The 17,656-nt window shown below is 40.5% G+C and overlaps 2 protein-coding genes across 4 annotated transcripts in view; one reads left to right on the top strand and one right to left on the bottom strand.

Annotated features, from left to right (window-relative positions):
* The window catches only part of PAIP1 (poly(A) binding protein interacting protein 1), a 28,848-nt gene extending 16,204 nt beyond the window's left edge, over window positions 1-12,644 (bottom strand). Inside the window, exons 1-3 of one of the 3 annotated variants that reach the window (XM_054178695.1) lie at window positions 12,296-12,644; window positions 8,274-8,455; window positions 2,696-2,884 (exon numbers count right to left, since the gene is read on the bottom strand). In XM_054178695.1, coding sequence (XP_054034670.1) covers window positions 2,696-2,884; window positions 8,274-8,384 — 300 coding nt within the window. In that variant the 5' untranslated portion in view covers window positions 8,385-8,455; window positions 12,296-12,644. Of the gene's footprint in view, window positions 1-2,695; window positions 2,885-8,273; window positions 8,456-9,763; window positions 10,019-12,093; window positions 12,187-12,295 lie in introns of those variants that run through there. The other 2 variants (XM_009899379.2, XM_054178696.1) reach the window with 2 other exon arrangements.
* A 1,802-nt stretch (window positions 12,645-14,446) lies between these two features.
* NNT (nicotinamide nucleotide transhydrogenase) overlaps window positions 14,447-17,656 on the top strand; it is a 58,124-nt gene continuing 54,914 nt past the window's right edge. The window contains exons 1-2 of the mRNA XM_009899378.2: window positions 14,447-14,473; window positions 15,666-15,860. Of these exons, the coding sequence (XP_009897680.1) occupies window positions 15,710-15,860 (151 nt within the window). The 5' untranslated portion in view covers window positions 14,447-14,473; window positions 15,666-15,709. The remainder of the gene's footprint in view (window positions 14,474-15,665; window positions 15,861-17,656) is intronic.

Here is a 17,656-nt window from a genome sequence, read left to right on the forward strand (position 1 = left end):
TCTGTCATCTAAACCAGATGGCAACAATAAAATTTCACAACCCGAGTTATACATTGGCTGAAAAATATTGCTTTAAACCAAAAAACTAAAGTTTCAAGAAGTGGAAAAGAATAACTTGGAACTGAATTGTCTACATTCAGCCTCTCATAGAACTTAACACAGAACAACCTCTTATTTTGCAAATTTATTACACTCATTGGTTTTAATCTCAAATTAAAGTGCAGTTAGAAGAAAGTTATTTCTAAGGTAAAGTTTCAGTGAACAGAGCTGCTGGTGTAAATCAGCTCTGCCAAAACAAACACAACAATACTAAGAATTCATTGAACTCCTCTTATGTCTTTATCATCACTGAATATCTGCTTTACATCTTGATAATCTATCAGTGTTACAGATGTCCTTGCACGCTTCTGCTTATAACACAGTTGCAAAACCTTCACGTGTCAATACATTATAGCTGGCTACTTTCTACAGGCAGAAACCCCCCCTGCACTCAATGTAACTGTACTATGTGCATAAAGGCACTGGAAGAAAAAAAGTGTCTTTAGAATTGCTAACATGCTTTTTTTGTGCTTTGGTTCAATCAGTTGCTTGGACTAGAAGAAATGCCCCCTTTTTATAAGGCAAAAAATACATCACTTCAATGATGATTTTTCTTTCCCAATTAAAAAAACTAACCAAACAAAAAGGCAATAAAAATGCCCCCAAACCCACTGAAAAAACCCCAAACATCCCCCTCCAAATTCTTCAAAACTCATCCATATTTTATAAGCATTATTAGAAAAGATAAATTGGTTTCTGTTTGTGGTTGCATTACACACTGAAACAAATTTTAGGTATTATGACCTAGCATAGCACGCAAAAAATAAAATATCAAACCCAGTACCTTACTTCACCTTAATACCAACTGTTACAGTACACATCTTTCCTGAATTACTGTTGCTTATAATCTTAGTTGATGTCTGATTCAAAAAAAAGCACCATCTAACTGTGAAGGTTAATCTACTAATATATATCTTGAACAATTTTAGTTGCTGTAACAGGAACAACCCAAAATATTAACTATACTATGGTCAAGATTCTTAAGCTATGAAGTCAGTGATCAACTCTTCCAAAAAGAGCACCAGCACTTCACTGTGCAGAAACATAAATGGATTAGGATTAACAGGGGAAGTATATAATTAACACAGGCTAAAATACCTTACAATGCAGATGAAGGGAAGACTGTACAGGACTTGGGCTTCACTCATTTTAGCCTTTCCTTCACAAATCTAGCATCTGTAAATCTGCCCAGATGGGTTACATTAACATCACCAATGCACCAATTGTAATTACACTTCAGCTATTTTGCTTTGTGATACAACAGGAAACAAAAATACTTAAGCCTCTGCTCAAGGAAGAATAATAAGCATAGCAGACTTACACTTGAACATTCATATCCTATATGCAACAAATCTAAAAGTCAAATGCTATTGGATACTAGCACAGGTTTCTTGCACTAAGTTTATTTTTCACATACTTTAACTGGTAACACTCAGTGCTTCTCAGCTAAGGAAGTCACAGCCAACCTCAGCACTGGGCTTGTTTTGAAGCAGGGGGAGAAGGGAAAAGGCAACATCAAAGACTTATATCAACCGAGAGTCAATGTATTAAACAGATGAAGTTAAAATTAGGGTAAATAGATACAGTAGAGTTACATGGAGTATGCTAATTTTTTAAAAAACTGATCTCCATGTGCTCAGAGAAACTATGGGAAAATGATTCTGCCAAATAGTCTAAATTGTTCTGATTCAAATGTGCATCAATTCTGTATGGTAAGAAACTTGAGACTCTGCAGTTCTGTACAATGACCAACCAGTCAGGCAACTTCTACACACCAGAGATTAAAATATTCTGCAAGCATCTGCACTTAAAAGGTGAATAAGACTTTTCATTCTTCAAGGTAGAATTTGAAAGCAAACAACCCAGGAAAGTAAGACACCCAATGTAATAAATGCCACAAGTATGACTTCATTCTTTGCAGCAAGCCCAAAAGACAGTAACAGCAGCTCATTTGCTAAGCAACACATATTAATCTGTTCTTTCCAATGGCTCCCCCAATTAGTACAGAGTTCAGCTCAAGGTCTCTGTCCTCATTTCCATGGCCATCAATGGGACTGGAACTAGTTACCATTAGATGAATTTTCCCTTCCTCCATTTATGCTGTTCTGAAATAGGTATATTCTAAAGGAAGAAGAAATCCTGCTAACAAAGAAGCACTTCCCAAAGGGTGCTGTGTACAGCAGATATAAATTCATGTTTTTAAAATACCAAGGAATTAAAAAAAACTTAAGAATTTTTTTAACAGGGTAGTAAAAAAATATTGAGTTTGTTCAATCTCTACTATATAAATACAGCAACACCAATATAACTCACTTTAAGTGCTGCAATTTCAACTCTTAGTACGTGACCCAAATACACAACAAAGGGAACAGTAAACTGGGGAAACTTATGAATCACCCAGGTACCTCACACTTGAGCTATCATTTCAATTTATTCAGCAAAATTATTCCTTATGTTTCAGTCTAAGAAGAAAAAATCCAACTATTAAGATACTACATACATAAAGTTACATAACAAATAACGTGGGCTTGAGTATCTTGGACACTAGGTAATAAAGGCATAAGATCCATGTTTTAAGATGGAATACACAGGCTACCTGCTGATAGATGAGTTCAACAATTTCTTGCAAAGCTTCATCTGTAGTGATCCAGCCATTCAGTGTTTCAGCAAATTGCTCTATTTCAGTTTCAAAACAACCTGGTTGCTCGGTGAGGTGATTCAGAAAGTCTTGTACATATTCTGCCAAAGTTACATAGCCGTCATATCTATCTTCAAAGGAAGAATCCTACAGCAGTGAAAGAATAAAACAATTATTTAAAAGAAATTTAAAATAATGTTGCTACACTTACTATCTCCAGAATTAATCATATAGCCTTAGTCTTGTCTCCACATACTTGAGAGTGATCTTTATTACACAACTCAACATTTTTACAGAGCATAAGCTTCAATGTATTAAAAAGCCCGATCAGTCCTGTCATCTTACAAACTAGGTAAGGTTTTTTATAGAGATCAGGGTCTTCCAGCAAAACATGAAAAGAAAAAGAAATCAAACATTTTGCCAAATTATGTACTAGTAAGTATGTCTGTTTGGAATAAAAATACCAAACAGAGGCTCAACACCTATTTCTGATGTGCACACAAACTGTGCTGCAGCTACATGAACTGTAGAAGGCAAAATAATTGAAAACTTGAAGTATTTGGGGCTTAGAGTGTGTAACACTCCAAAATATGCATAAAGGGGGAGAAATTACAGAAGTACAATAAATACAGTGTACTGGTCTTGTGGGAAGAGGCTATATAATTGATAATAAGAGTAATACGCTAAGAATTTTAGAAAGGTCAAAAGTATTATTCTATTAGTAAACAAAAAAGGGGGAGATGTGGGAAGAGGGTTATTTTTGGATAGCTTTAGAAGACTATAGGGAAGATTTGCCTTTGCTCAAGCTAGAGAAAGCTATGTTTTGCCTTTGACTCTCAGAGTCATGTAAACACCTTGTAACTGAAAGAGAGAAGCTGGGCAGAATTTGGTTGTCTGTGTTAAAATATTGTGTTGTTATTTTGACCTATTGTATGCCTTAATTACACATATGCCAGTAGAAAATGACCAATTGAGAGGTGACACATGCACCTTCTGATGGACTATATAACTTTGCTGTATAATGTAATAAACATCTTCACCTGCTTACATCTGGTCCTGAAAGCACTGCATGAGGCAAATCCAACATCTATAAGACATCTATACTTTTACATGGTCCCATGTATAAAGTATAGAGAAGAGAACTCATTTTAAAGGCATTTGCGTTTCTTGGCAATGGATGAAACAATACAAGGCATAAAATGAAACTATTCAAATGGTATTACATTAATTTACAGCTACTGAGGTTAAAACAGACAGTAAACAACTGCTCCCTAAAGAGTTCATGATCTAGCATAGTACCACGTTATTCATGTTTATGCTCCAGATGATGGAACAGAAGGCTGCTAATTTCATCCATACAGACATGAATGTATGTGAAAGTATCTAAGGTCAATCCTGTCCTAGATAATTATGATGCTAATATATGGGAGGGAACAACAAAGAAAGAGGCATACTTTGTGATGTCCCTAGTAATAGAATCATAGAATTGTCAGGGTTAGAAGAAACCTCAAAGATCATCTAGTTCCAACCCCCCTGCCACGGGCAGAGACACCTCACATCCAGCCTGGCCTTAAAAACCTCCAGGGATGGGGCTACCACCATGTCCCTGGGCAATCTGTACCAGTGCCTCAACAACCTAATGGTGAAGAACTTCCTAACATTCAATCTGAATCTACCCATTTCTATTTTTGCTCCATTCCCCCTAGTCTTATCACTACCTGACACTCTAAAAAATCCCTCACTAGCTTTCTTATAGGCCTCCTTCAGACACTGAAAGGCCACAATAATGTCTCCTCAAAGCCTTCTCTTGTCTGAACTGAACAACCCCAACTTCCTCAGCCTGTTCTCATAGGAGAGGTGCTCCATCCCTCTGATCGCCTTGTAGCCCTTCTCCGGACACATTCCAGCACATCCATATCCTTCTTGTAATAGGGACTCCAGAATGGGACACAGTACTCCAAGTGGGGTCTCACTTTGTCACACTACTCAAAAGACTATGAAAAGTATTATCTAGATTTCAGAAGTTCAAGTAGTCAAAGTTCTGGATAATAAAATTAAACTATTTTATTCCAGAGAATGATGATACTGTGTAATTACTGCAACTTCACAGAGCTGAACTAGCGTTTCTTTGAACTTGCATCCAGTTGCAGGGAATGCAACAGCTGTAGCTAGGAAGAGAAGCTGTTCTTTCTGACAGCCATCAGGTTGTTATGAGATCCTCATTTAGCAAAGAGAAGGGCATCTTCCTCTCATACTTGCCTGATAATATTTTACTGGGGTCTCTTCCAAATCAATCTGGTATTCTACTACCCTTGTACTCATACTCCTTTTCCCAGTTTGTAATTAACAGGCTAAACACAGAGGCTAACCTCTGCTAACCTCTGCACCACATACACCTACCTGTGCTATATATGCAACTTCAAAGGCAGTCTAGGTTTTAGAAACTATGCTAGGGAACACAACAAATGGGAGAGAAATATGAATTCGAACATTATCATAAACTTTTATATTGCTAAATTAGTAATACCTCAGACTGCAAAAACTTTTAGACATAAGCCACTTACATTTCTCATTTGCATATAGCACCATGTACTGTATCAGCTACAGGAAAATCAAATCTCTTGTGATGATTTCTAAACAGCAGCTGGCAAACAGGAGGCTCTAAGTTTACAAAGTAATGAAAAAATTATGATTGAAAGCCATGGAAGTATACTAGGAATTTCATTAATTTCAGTGATTTCTGAGTCAAGCCGACACTAATTCTCCATTGCGTTAGATAGCTGTAGGATGGGATCCTGTACTAATCACAGACTCACCAATTTAGATTATAGATTTGCCTCTCACACTAACAATCAGTTCATTAATTTAAACATTTAAAAATGCAAAGCCCAAATAGGTAATAAAAGTCCTCCAAATTATATAAAGAAAAACCAGAAAGCCTTTAGTAAAGATCCCTGAGCCAAGTCTGCTCTTGGGCTCCATTTCTGCACATGCACTAGTTACTACTTTCTTACACAAAGCATTCACAAAATTTTCACTTAGGAACTTAGTCCCTAACAATTTATTATTTCTTCAATTTGTCTTCAGACTTCTAAGAACCAGCTTTCCCCCCTGTCAGATTATATACACTGAGGGAATTTACAATAAAGTTATTGCAAATTGAAGTACAAAAGCTATCCCTACTGTATGAAGGTAGAGTGGCACTGCCATGCTTAGCTAAAGATCTAAAACCAACCAAAGGCTGCTTAGCCACCTCTGGGAAAATAAGAAAAAAATGCCAAGAGGTGGGGGAAGGTGAAGGATTCCACTTATATCAATGCAAGTCTCACCACTAAAACAATGGAGTGAAAACATCATTATGCCCTTCTGGTGAAATGACACCCATGTGAAAATCTGATTATTTCCTGCTGGCAATCTGAACCTAAATGTAGTCACTAGTTCTACTGCAAACACTCACAATTTCCCATGGGATGGATAGCTGTATACAAATGGAATTCTATGGAGGTCTTTCTTCCCCAAAGTCCTGTTAAAGTTTTTCAGAAAGTGCTAGTATGCCTTGTATGCTGTACCCAACACTATTTTCATGGATAACTGATAATGTTAGTATCAGTTAATCAGAAACACAGTTCATAGGAAAAAGTTACATGAACACACATAGTAGCTACTGTAATCATAGAGTGGCTTGAGTTGAAAGAGACCTTAAATATCATCTAGTTCCACCCCTCCTGCCATGGGCAGGGACACCTCCCACTAGATCAGGTTGCTCAAAGCCTCTGTGAGCCTCCTATTAAAACACCTCCAGGGATGAGACATCCACAACTTCTCTGGGCAACCTGTTCCACAAGAAATCACCACTTTATTTTCAAAGCAAAACTTGCTTAACAACAAAATCATGCTGTATTTTGTAAGAGAAAGGCAAGACTTCAGATCTAAAAATTATAGGGAGCATTATAAATAAAAATTAAAAAGTACCAATGTTAAGTTACAAATCCCAAAGTTTCTAAAAATCTTAGTTTTAAAAATCATGGTCAAAAGATATACAGTGAAGTGTGCTAGATTTCTAATTTTTATTAAAAGTAAGCTCAGTTTAAGACAGTCAGTCATTGAATTAAAAAAAAAAATCAAACCAACAAAACCCTAAAGTTTGTAATAGTGCAAGACTAAAGTTTGAAACACTGCTATTCTATGCCTAGTATATTCTGGTTAGATTAAGGTTCCTGCAGCTTACTTCCAAATAAATGTTCTAGATTTTGCTAGCATTTTAAAGAAGTATTTTTACTAATAGATGCGTCATATTTATAGCATATTTCTACAACATAGCAATGAGGAACTCCCCCATGCTTGTGTGTTTTTGTAAAACAGCTGAAAGCAAACAATTTAAAATTAAACAATTTTGAGGCCAGCAATAAGATGTTTGCCATTACAAATGGCTTTTCATTTGGTCTTGAAACCGAAATCTTTTATTTATAGAACACATGTAAAGGACATGTTGGCATTCTACTAACAGCTGTATATTGATTAGGGGCTTGTATTATCCAGGACAGTAATTAATTCAGTAAGCTGGCAAAGATGGTAATATTATAGCAGCATTAATTTTACTAGTGAGGAAAAGACTTTGAGACACCAAACCATTATAGTTAGCAGCTGAATCAAGTGTTTTTCTGTGAGTTATTTAAAAAAAATAATCTATTTGTTTCAGTGCAATTGCTTTTTATCACTTGACTCTATTTGTAAAGACAATAGTTCCCACCTGTTTGTTTACGTACAGTGTGAGAATTTGTCTGCTTGCATAACAAAAGGACATTCCAAGAATTTGCAGATTTATCCTGAGTAGAATTACTGAAGCAGTAACACGACAATGGAGTACAAAGTGAGAAGTATCAACTTTTATTACATGATGCATCTATTGCACTGATCTGAGATCATTCTTAGTCTGGCTGAAAATACACTTCCCCTTAGGTATGCAGGTAAGTCACAGCCAGGAATGAGCCTAACCCTCCTTTTTTGCTCTTTGGCAATACCGTATCACTGTATGGATTAAAAGACACATGATGGTATGTTGCATTAGGCAGTTGTGGCAAATTGTGTCTATGGTACAGTAAATTTAAGAAAGGTAAGCTTTTTCTGAGCAGAAGCTTCAGGTTCAAGACTTATTCCACACTTGCTTCAAAAACTTGCAAAACATGCATGAAAGAGCAGCTAAACCTTTACTTAAAGTATAGTGTAGATGTAACTACACTAGAAAAGCAGCAGATGCCCAAAAAGACAGCTTTCACTGATGTTGGGTGTAATCACCAAGGGACATAGCAAGATTTAGCAAAAAAAAATCCCATATTAAAGGCTTTTCACATATGCCATAGTATTAATCCATTATCACTTAACATTCCAATTGTCACTCTAGAGGTTATCAGAATTTTTAGAATTTCTGCTGCAAATACAATATTCAGGTCACCTGGCAAACAAGATCTTCACAGAACACTGTTAATTTGAAAGTACATAAATTGGCATATAATAATAAAAGGAAATGAACACTCACCGCAAAATTCTGATTCAAGTTCTGGTTGTATCCTGATGGATAGAACTCAGGTGCTTTCGCAGATAACTTTGACATTACCACAGGTGCCACAGGCAATTGAGGTTCAGACATTTCTGGCCCTGAAGCAAGAACTGAAACTTTATCTTGTGATCCAGATGAAATTCTTGTCTGCTGCTGATGTTCTGAAAAAAAAAAAAATAATGGATAACAGCTTTTCTTAGAAATCACTAAATGACTACGTATTCACATAAAATACATATTTTTGGACTTCACATGCTCTTACTATAAACACTCTTCACATTTACTTCAAATATGTTGTTTCTATTTTTTTTTTTTTTTTGTTAAATATGCATCAAATCTTCATTTCAGCAAACTATAGATGGCTTCCTACATGACTGAAAAAACCCACAATACTCATGTGGAGGTGGGCAAAAACAAACAAACAGAAAAAAAGCAGAGGAGGGAAGGAAAAAAGAGCTCTTTTCTTCCCTATGAAAATATGCTTTGTAAAAGAGTTATCCTGAGGAACTAGTAAATCTGCTTATGGTATGCTTGCTTATCTTGTGGTGTGTGGTGGGGTTTTTTTAAAATTTCATATACAAATGCAAGACTTTGGAGGTCAAAAAAGGGAAGCCATGAACAATTTTTAACAATACTAATTGCCAGCATAATTCTCAAAACACTCTTACCTGTTATTGTTCTACACCATTTGCCAAAATAGCCAATGAAACACTGTTTTAAAACTTGCGTTTTCCAGATTTTTTGAAATGTGTTTTTATAGATTTAGCTCCTAAACTTATTGGAAACAGAATCTGATACCTACCTGAAAGAGCTCACCAAAAAAAAAATATTTTGTGTTACTGCTGTGTTGGGTTAAATTTGTTTGACAAATCTTTAGGCTGAGCTCTTCAAGAAGAGAAAGACCATCTGTGGTCAGTTTAAGACACACACAGACACGAGGAGACAGAGAAGTAGAACGGACAGAACAGTGTTGTGAGCAGGTACAATATAACATCAAACCTTATCTGGGCACAGGCCCATAACCCAGAAACACGACCACTCTCCCGAGGAAAGGAGCTCCTACACAGCTCATCTCCGTGTAGTGCAGAGGAGTAGCCAGGTGCTCTGGGTGCACATGGCACTGGCACTCTGGCAGCTGTAGCACCTCTACCCCTAGATGCAGGGGAAGGAAAGCGGACGAGTCCCCGTGGCCGGGCTAGGAGGAGGTGGAAGTGAAACCCCACGGCTCCAGCCTCGGCGGGACGGCGAAAGCGTTCGGGGGAAGGGGATGGGGGGGGGGGGGGGGGGGGAGGGGTGGGAAAGGCCGTGGGGGAGGGGAAGGGGTGTCGGTGCAACAAGCGGAGCAGGGGCAGCGCGCTGCGAGCAAACAAGCGGAGCACCCGCAGGCTTCCGGGGGCTGGTCCCCGACACGTTCGACACTGGAAGCCTCCAGAGGGTCGGCGAAGGGGCCGCTGCGCGACGGCCCGTACCTGCGGTTCTGGTGCCTAGCGGTGCCGTCTTTGGAGGCCGCAATGGTTCCTGCTGCGGGAAGAGGCCGCCCGCTTGGTGCTGGTGCTCTTCAGCCGTGGCTGAGCTGAGGGAACCGCCGCCCCCGAGGCGGGGCCTGCCTCCGTTCTCCGACGCGCCCGCGTCGCCGAGGGGAGCAGCACCGTCGCCGAAGGCCGGGGTCCAGCCCTTACCCCGGCCGGCACCTGGAGCTCGGTCGAAACTCTCCGACATTCTCAGGCCAGAACAGCTCAAGCGCTTATGGGAAGCAGCCCGCAACTAGCGCGGGGTTGGGCTGGGGCATTGATGGGGGCTGGGGGGCGGAAGGGCGGGCGCAGCGCGGCCGCTCGGCCCCGCCCACCAGCCGCCCCAGCCCTCGCCCACCAGCGGCCCCAGCCCTTCACTTTCAGTTTCACCCCCACACCCACCGCCTCGATGGTCTCTGCCCAGCGCGGCTTGCCCACGCCCGTCACCATAGCAATCCGGGCGCAAGGTCGCGGCCGGCTGTAGAGCAGGGGGAGCAGCACAGCGTGCTGGGGAAGCTCCGGGGGGGCGGCGAGACTGGCCACAGGCAAAACGGCCAGCTCGGCTGCGTCGGCGTAAAGGTTGCCGCCCGCATGGCGGGCTGCGTTGCCAGGCTCACGTATTCAGAACCGATGAGTCGGCATTCCCCCCGCCCCAGCCTCAGGATCGACTTCCAGCAACGGTCCGGCGTGGGGCTGGTTTGTGTCAGCAGCCGGTTAGGGGGCCGTGGGATGCACCCTAATTACCGACGTTCCCTCAAAACTCGGGAAAGCATGGAAACGGCACTTTCAGAAAGGCAATATTGTCTTCTAACTGCTTCCCTACAGTAACAAACAGCATGATGTGACCGTGGCAGGACCCAGATCGCAGCTCCTCTTAGCAAGGAGACCTGTTGCGACAAGCACGTCACGCCACACTCTGCATGTACAGCTGTTTCCACAAGAATGAGGTTTGTGTGAAAAAGCTGCAGACTGAATTATCAATTTAAGCCAACAAAGTTAATCCTCTAATATGACAATATTGTACTGTTAGGGCTATTTATTATATATGTGTTCAGAACAATGTATTTTCATGTATGATTTATGCATGACAACAAATGCTCTCCTGATGTAAATTTTTAAACCTTCCATGCCAACAGGAACTGAAGGAGACTATGTAATGCATTTTGTTAATACTACAGCATTAATGATGCATGATTCGACTCATATGTCCATTCACAATTTAATTCACCTGATGCTCTCCTGTTTCAGTCCAGAGTCTTGCTCTACTTCACAAACTCCACAAGCTGCTATTAAGCTGAAGAAAATAGTGGAGATCCAGGGCACCCAGAACACATCTCAGCTAACCCTGCTGGGTACAGTCAGATTTTGTCTTGCTTGAACAGCCTGGCATTTGTTGGCCTTGCCACCTGCACAATCCACAGCCAAAGCTTGTGTGATGTTGGGTCAAACTCTGCTCCTCATTCATATGAGGATGACAAATATGCAAGCATGTAGGAGACCTTCTAAAAAACTTAGAATAGCACTGTCTTATGTTAAAAAGTAAAAATCCAATTGTATTGTAAAATGGTGCCTTTAGAACTTCTGTTCCTACTTATTATTATGTTTTACCGATTTTTACTATTAATGGCGAAGGGATCGTTGTATAATATTTGTTACTTTCCCATGGCATGAATTGGGCTGACTTTTAGTGACAAAGTTGGCCAGAAAGTAAAAGTGACAGAGTTAAAATTAATTAGTCTAATGGGAAAACTGTTCCTAGGCAATCCTTACTGAAAGTAAGACTGGTAAACAAACAAATCTATACTCTGCAACTGAAATGAGAGCAAATGTAGATTTTGATAAGTCTTCAAAAAACCTGGAAGACTTCCCTTGTATAAACAAGTGTCAAAACTAGATTTAAGCCATATTACCAATCCTTTAAACTTCACAAATTAGTTACTATAATGAACTATATTTAAAATAATCAGTGGTCAGCTCCTGTTTGAAAGCCTATACTATGACCTTACCAGGAGAACATGTGAAAAATTAATTTGAGATTTTCAATCACTTCTGTCAAGATGATGAGGCTTTAAGAAAACCATCACGATGTACTACTAGCATCACTTTTTAATCTGCCAGTCTTCCAAGAAAAGAAATCTCAATCTTTAAGGTATACACCTGTGAGGAATTAAATGTGCCAGGTAATCATTATTCAGACAAACAATCTTTCACTCTTGGTCATAAATGTGAATTCTTTTCACTGAGCAGACATTCGGTATTAATTTGATGACTTTTTGCCAACTACTTACTATTTAGAGTGGAATGGGATCCCAGATCCCAGATTTCTGTTACAGATGCACTACTGAAGTTTGCATAAGAGCGCAGTTGTGTTTGGTTAGGAACCCAGCTTTTCTTCCCCAGTGCAGACACCTAAACAAAAAATAAAAAATTTTTAAAAACACCCCTTTTAAACAGTTACATCCAAAATTATAGTCTCCAAATGCTACCTACAATAGTCAACCCCTTTAGACAATGTCTAAAATTCCACTTAGACTATTTTGGCTCAGGTAGTTGAAGTCCTGTTGACTATTTAACTTCTCCTCAGATCAAACAGCAGAGAATCTGACATACTTAAGATAGCAAAATATATAACCTAAGCACTCAATGATAGGATTAGAACTTTAACCAAATGCAGTTATGACCACTTACAAATATCCACTATGTGAGTTACCTCTAGTGTCCTAAATGTATTACCTCACAGTCTAAAACCTGATTCAGAAGTAATACTGCACACACCTGTAGTGTCTGGTGCTGTATAACCACAAAAGGCAATTTTGTCACTACTCTGAACACAAGCATTTTTACATTGTGGTTGGTTTGGTTTTCCCCCCCCTTTTCATGCTGACAATATATCTTTAATTAGAACAATAGAGAGGACTGGTTCTAAGTTTTAAAAGTGAATATACTGTTAATAATTGGAATTATGCTGATTCCCATCATATTGATGATGTATGTTGTTGCATAGTCAATGGTTATTGAGCCCAAAACATAAAGCACATATAATTATTAGTATGTAAGCCGTAACTCTAAAATGGGATCTTTCCCATAGATTTAAAAGTACAGCTGTCTCCTGAACACCTAGTAGCAGTGTGTCCTATTAATTACTCTCAGAAACTAATTTTTTCAGTGCTTTGCCTCACCTCTAGTCATAATTCAACAGTGAGGCTGGAAACTGTGTGACACTGGCAACACGGGCAACCTGGCAATATGTTCTCTGTAAACTGTTTCTTTAACAGCGTATTCTCTTTATCGATTCATGCATTATTTACACAGTTACCATCCCGTATTCCATCTACCCTGTAAGTACAACCCGTACACCAGATCACTGCTTTATTGCACATTTCAAGAAATGAAAATAATAAAGACGGTACCACCTCTCCTCTGTGACAAATGTCCACGTGAAACAACCACTTTTCAAGGTTTCTTCTGAAGTCGCCTGCCTCGACCTTCGCCTTCTCGTCCCAGTCACGGCCGACCCGCTGCGGCTGAGGGACAAAGGCGCCAGCTCGTGCCCGCCTTCTGGCAGCACCCAGCGGCTCCCCTAACTGCTCCGTCGGACCTCAGTCCTGAAAGTGACAGCTCTGCTTGCCCGGGAAACCCTCTCCGGCGCGGCGGCAGCGGGCAGCGCGCACACCCAGTGGGCAGGCCCCGGGCGGGTAGAGCCGCCCCCACAGCCAGCCGCGAGCGGCACGCGAGCGGCACGCAAGCGCCACGTGACGGACACTCCCTGCCACGCGACCCCTTGGGGAATGATTCGGCCTGTGACGTAAGGGCTCGGACCTGCGCTTTCCCCGCACTCCTTCCGGGTTGGTGGGCAGACCGCTCCGCCCCGCCCGCGCCCCGCCCGCGCCCCGCCCGCGCCCCGCCCGCGCCCCGCCCGCGCCCCGCCCGCGCCCCGCCCGCGCCCCGCCCGCGCCTCGGGATTGCCGTGCCGCCTCGAGCCAAGGTCAGGCAGTGCCGCGGCCGGTTTGGCGGCGGCGGCGTTCTGCAGCGTGGTGGGCGGGGAAGCGGGGGGCAGTAAGGAGCCAGGAGTGGTGGCCTCTCCGCTTTCTTCTGACGCGGGTAGTGGGCGGCCATCCTGAGAAGTCTGTGGTGTTCCACTCTCGCGGTGCCCGGGAGAGGCTGGAAGGAAGGAAAGAAAGACGGGACGTGTAGCAGGCAGGTGACGCGGGAAAGTGCCCCCGGGAGTGCTTCGAGGCGGGAAATCGAGAGTTCGCGGTTGCGGCCTTCCCCGCTGTTGGGCGCAGTGGCCGCCGACCGCTTTGGCGCCGGGGAGGTGATAGGCCCGCCCGAGCGTTGGACGGCAAGTTATCTGCCCAAGGTTAGTCAGTGGCCTTGGGTTAAAAATAGCGGTGTCAGAGAAACGGGGCAGCTGCCTCGGGGGCCGTGTCGGCGGGGGGCGGTGGGCCGCCTCAGTCAGAAGGGACGGAACGGGGCGAGGCGGGCCAGGAGGGCGGGATCGCGTCGGACGGCAGGGTTTTGGGCAGAGAGCCTTTCGCGGCGCCGGCAGTCACCTGCTAGCGACGACGGCTCGGGCCCCTTTTCACTGCCCCTGTTGTCCCGGTTGTCCCACGCCGAATGCCTGCTTTGGTGTCTCTCCTGAGCCTGTAAGTTGCAGTCCCGCTCAGGGTAACTCCCTTGAGCACTCTGGCAGGGGGCTGAATTCTTTGTCGGGTTGCGGGGGACACGGGAGGTTTTCACATGTCATAGCTGCTTGTTAAGAGCAGTGGTTTAAACGAAATAACATCTTGAGTCACGGAAGCACGATCTCTAGGTCACCTTCTAATGTCAGTTCTCCACTTGGGTTATTGTTTTAGTGTTGTGGGGGGGAGGTTTTTTGTTTTTGGTTTTTTTTTTTAATCTTTCTCTTTTTTTTCTCTTTTTTTCTCTTTTTTCTCTTTTTTTTCTCTTTTTTCTCTTTTTTTCTCTTTTTTCTCTTTTTTTTCTCTTTTTTCTCTTTTTTTTCTCTTTTTTCTCTTTTTTCTCTTTTTTTCTCTTTTTTTCTCTTTTTTTCTCTTTTTTTCTCTTTTTTTCTCTTTGTTCTCTTTTTTCTCTTTTTTCTCTTTTTTCTCTTTTTTCTCTTTTTTTCTATTTTTTTCTCTTTTTTCTCTTTTTTTTCTCTTTTTTTCTCTTTTTTCTCTTTTTTTCTCTTTTTTTCTCTTTTTTTCTCTTTTTTTCTCGTTTTTCTCTTTTTTTGTCTTTTTTTATCTTTTTTTCTATTTTTTTGTCTTTTTTTATGTTTTTTTCTCTTTTTTTTCTCTTTTTTTCTCTTTTTTTCTCTTTTTTTCTCTTTTTTTCTCTCTTTTTTCTCTTTTTTCTCTTTTTTTTCTCTTTTTTTTCTCTTTTTTTTCTCTTTTTTTTCTCTTTTTTTCTCTTTTTTTCTCTTTTTTTCTCTTTTTTTCTCTTTTTTTCTCTTTTTTCTCTTTTTTTCTCTTTTTTTCTCTTTTTTTCTCTTTTTTTCTCTTTTTTTCTCTTTTTTTCTCTTTTTTTCTCTTTTTTCTCTTTTTTTCTCTTTTTTTCTCTTTTTTTCTCTTTTTTTCTCTTTTTTTCTCTTTTTTCTCTTTTTTTCTCTTTTTTTCTCTTTTTTTCTCTTTTTTTCTCTTTTTTTCTCTTTTTTTCTCTTTTTTTCTCTTTTTTTCTCTTTTTTTCTCCTTTTTCCCCTGAGTTTGAAAAATTGCTGATTTTGTTTTCTAGCTGGAAAGGTGGGGAGAAATGATGATTTCATGGCTGCTGGCAGTCGACTGGACTTAGGCTGCCAATTTCACATAGTTTCTGCATAGTATGATTAATAATTCTTGCTTTGTTTTCACATGTGCAGCAGGGATTCTGTACGTGGCAAGGAGTCTGCTGTGGGATCTGGGCAAAATGGCGAGCCTACTGCGAATTGCTGTTAGTGGGTGCTCAACTTCTGGTTTTGGCAGTGTGTTGCAACTAAAGGTGCATTCTCCAAAGATGCTATGGTTACGAATGTTTAGAACCCACCAGATGCTCATTTCCCAGGCAGCTCCAAAGCCAGGTAAATTGATGAAACTATTGTTAGTTATCTTTCATTTTAGAACGTGAAAGTAGCCTGAATTATTTAGGTACACATTAGTACAGAAATAGCTTAAAACAAAAAGAACATCTTAAGCTAATGCTAACAACATTCTTGAGTCTGTAGTTGCAGTGCAGTTTCATGCTGGTTTTAAAGGGTTTATGCAGAAGGTGTTTGTGTTTATTATGTACTTTGAATCCAAATGTTTTTTGTGAATAGGAGGTCAGGGCTCTTGCTGACACTGTTTGAGGGAAGTATATAAACAAATGTTTTTCTTAGTTAAAAACCTGAGTTCCCCACGAGTTTTGGTAGTGCAGCTCTTTGTGTGCCTTCAGGGGGAAAACACAGCCCTCAAAAAAAGAACATCTGCAAGCATTGCTCTACATAGGTGTAATTTTGCTGTCTGAAAAAAATCTTTTAACTTTGTTCAGAAAGCTCTTATGTTGTACCATTTTGAAGAACCTTTGATCTGCATCTTCACATGAGGGGTTTGTTGGTATGTTTGCACTAACTACATTTTGGTGCAGGTAAGGGACAAGTTCAGGTATTTTTCAGGGGAAAAAAAAAGAAGTAGGGAATTGGAGGCATCCTTATTTGTTTTTCATGATGTGAACCTGGTGTGTGAAAGTCAATACTCACTTTTTTCCCCTGTCTTTACTGCGCATACCCTGACAGCTGCAGGAGAACAGAATATATAAGACTGGTTTAATGATCTTTCTACTCACTATCTTGCATGAGCCATATCTCCCTGAAGGAATTTAGAGACCCTGCTTCCGCATAGATTTAGGGTCTAGATTAACATGGAGAGTTTGATTGTATATGCAATGTTGGTTTCTTCCAAACCTACACAGTAGGTAACTGCCTTAGCTGTTTTAGAGTATTAGAAAAATAGTGCTGTTTGTGAAGTGTCTTGTTGTGAAAGCATAGGATATAAGATTAGACTATATAACTCTGAGAAGCCTTTGTTGTATGGAATTTTTGGCAACACTGATAGTGGCTAGTATATTTAGGGGTCCTTTCAAATCAGTGACTCAGAGTTTTGGAGCTTCTGAAGAAATGTAACAAGAGGAAGACTTTTTTTCACTGTGCGGGCTCCTGATAATCTGTCTGTTTACCATGGTGGCATAGTGTAATCTTTGTTTTGACATATTTGTAGTGTTTCCTCCCATATTAAACATCTGAATGAAGGAGATGGGTGTCGGTCTTGATAAGGCAGTTTTTCCCTTGGTAGGGAGTGCTAACCTGGGATGTGGGACACTGAAATTCAAAGTTCTTTCTCAGATGTCCCAAGTGAATACTCTTGTTGTTTGATTTTGGAATCAGTATACTCACCTATGTATGGTTGCTTTGTCTAGTTTTTATGAATCACTTTTCAGGAATTTTTCCCCAAGGACAAAGGCTTCTGATTATTGTAATGTGTTCAGATATTTGGGGCTGTCTCTTCAGATTTGTCATGTAGAAGCCCTTATTTAAGGGCGAGTAGTATTCATGCAGTGCAGTTATTTAATGCTTGGAATGTAAAGTTTGGTAAGTCTTTTGGTTGATAATTAAGCTGTCCTTACAGTTCATTTTGTTAACATGAGATGTGTCATTCAGTAGAGGACAAATTAAGGATAAACTAGCCATTGAATGACAAGTTAGTAGCAGTGTTGTGCTTTTTTAAGTGCTCCTGAATCCAAATTTAACAGCATATAAAAAAGATATAAAATTTATTCTTACTTCTACAGATTATCTTTGATTGTAGTGACACTTGGTAAAAATCATGATAATATTAAGAG

This window comes from Dryobates pubescens, chromosome Z (genome assembly GCF_014839835.1).
Source record: "Dryobates pubescens isolate bDryPub1 chromosome Z, bDryPub1.pri, whole genome shotgun sequence".
NCBI classification, from domain to species: Eukaryota; Metazoa; Chordata; class Aves; order Piciformes; family Picidae; genus Dryobates; species Dryobates pubescens.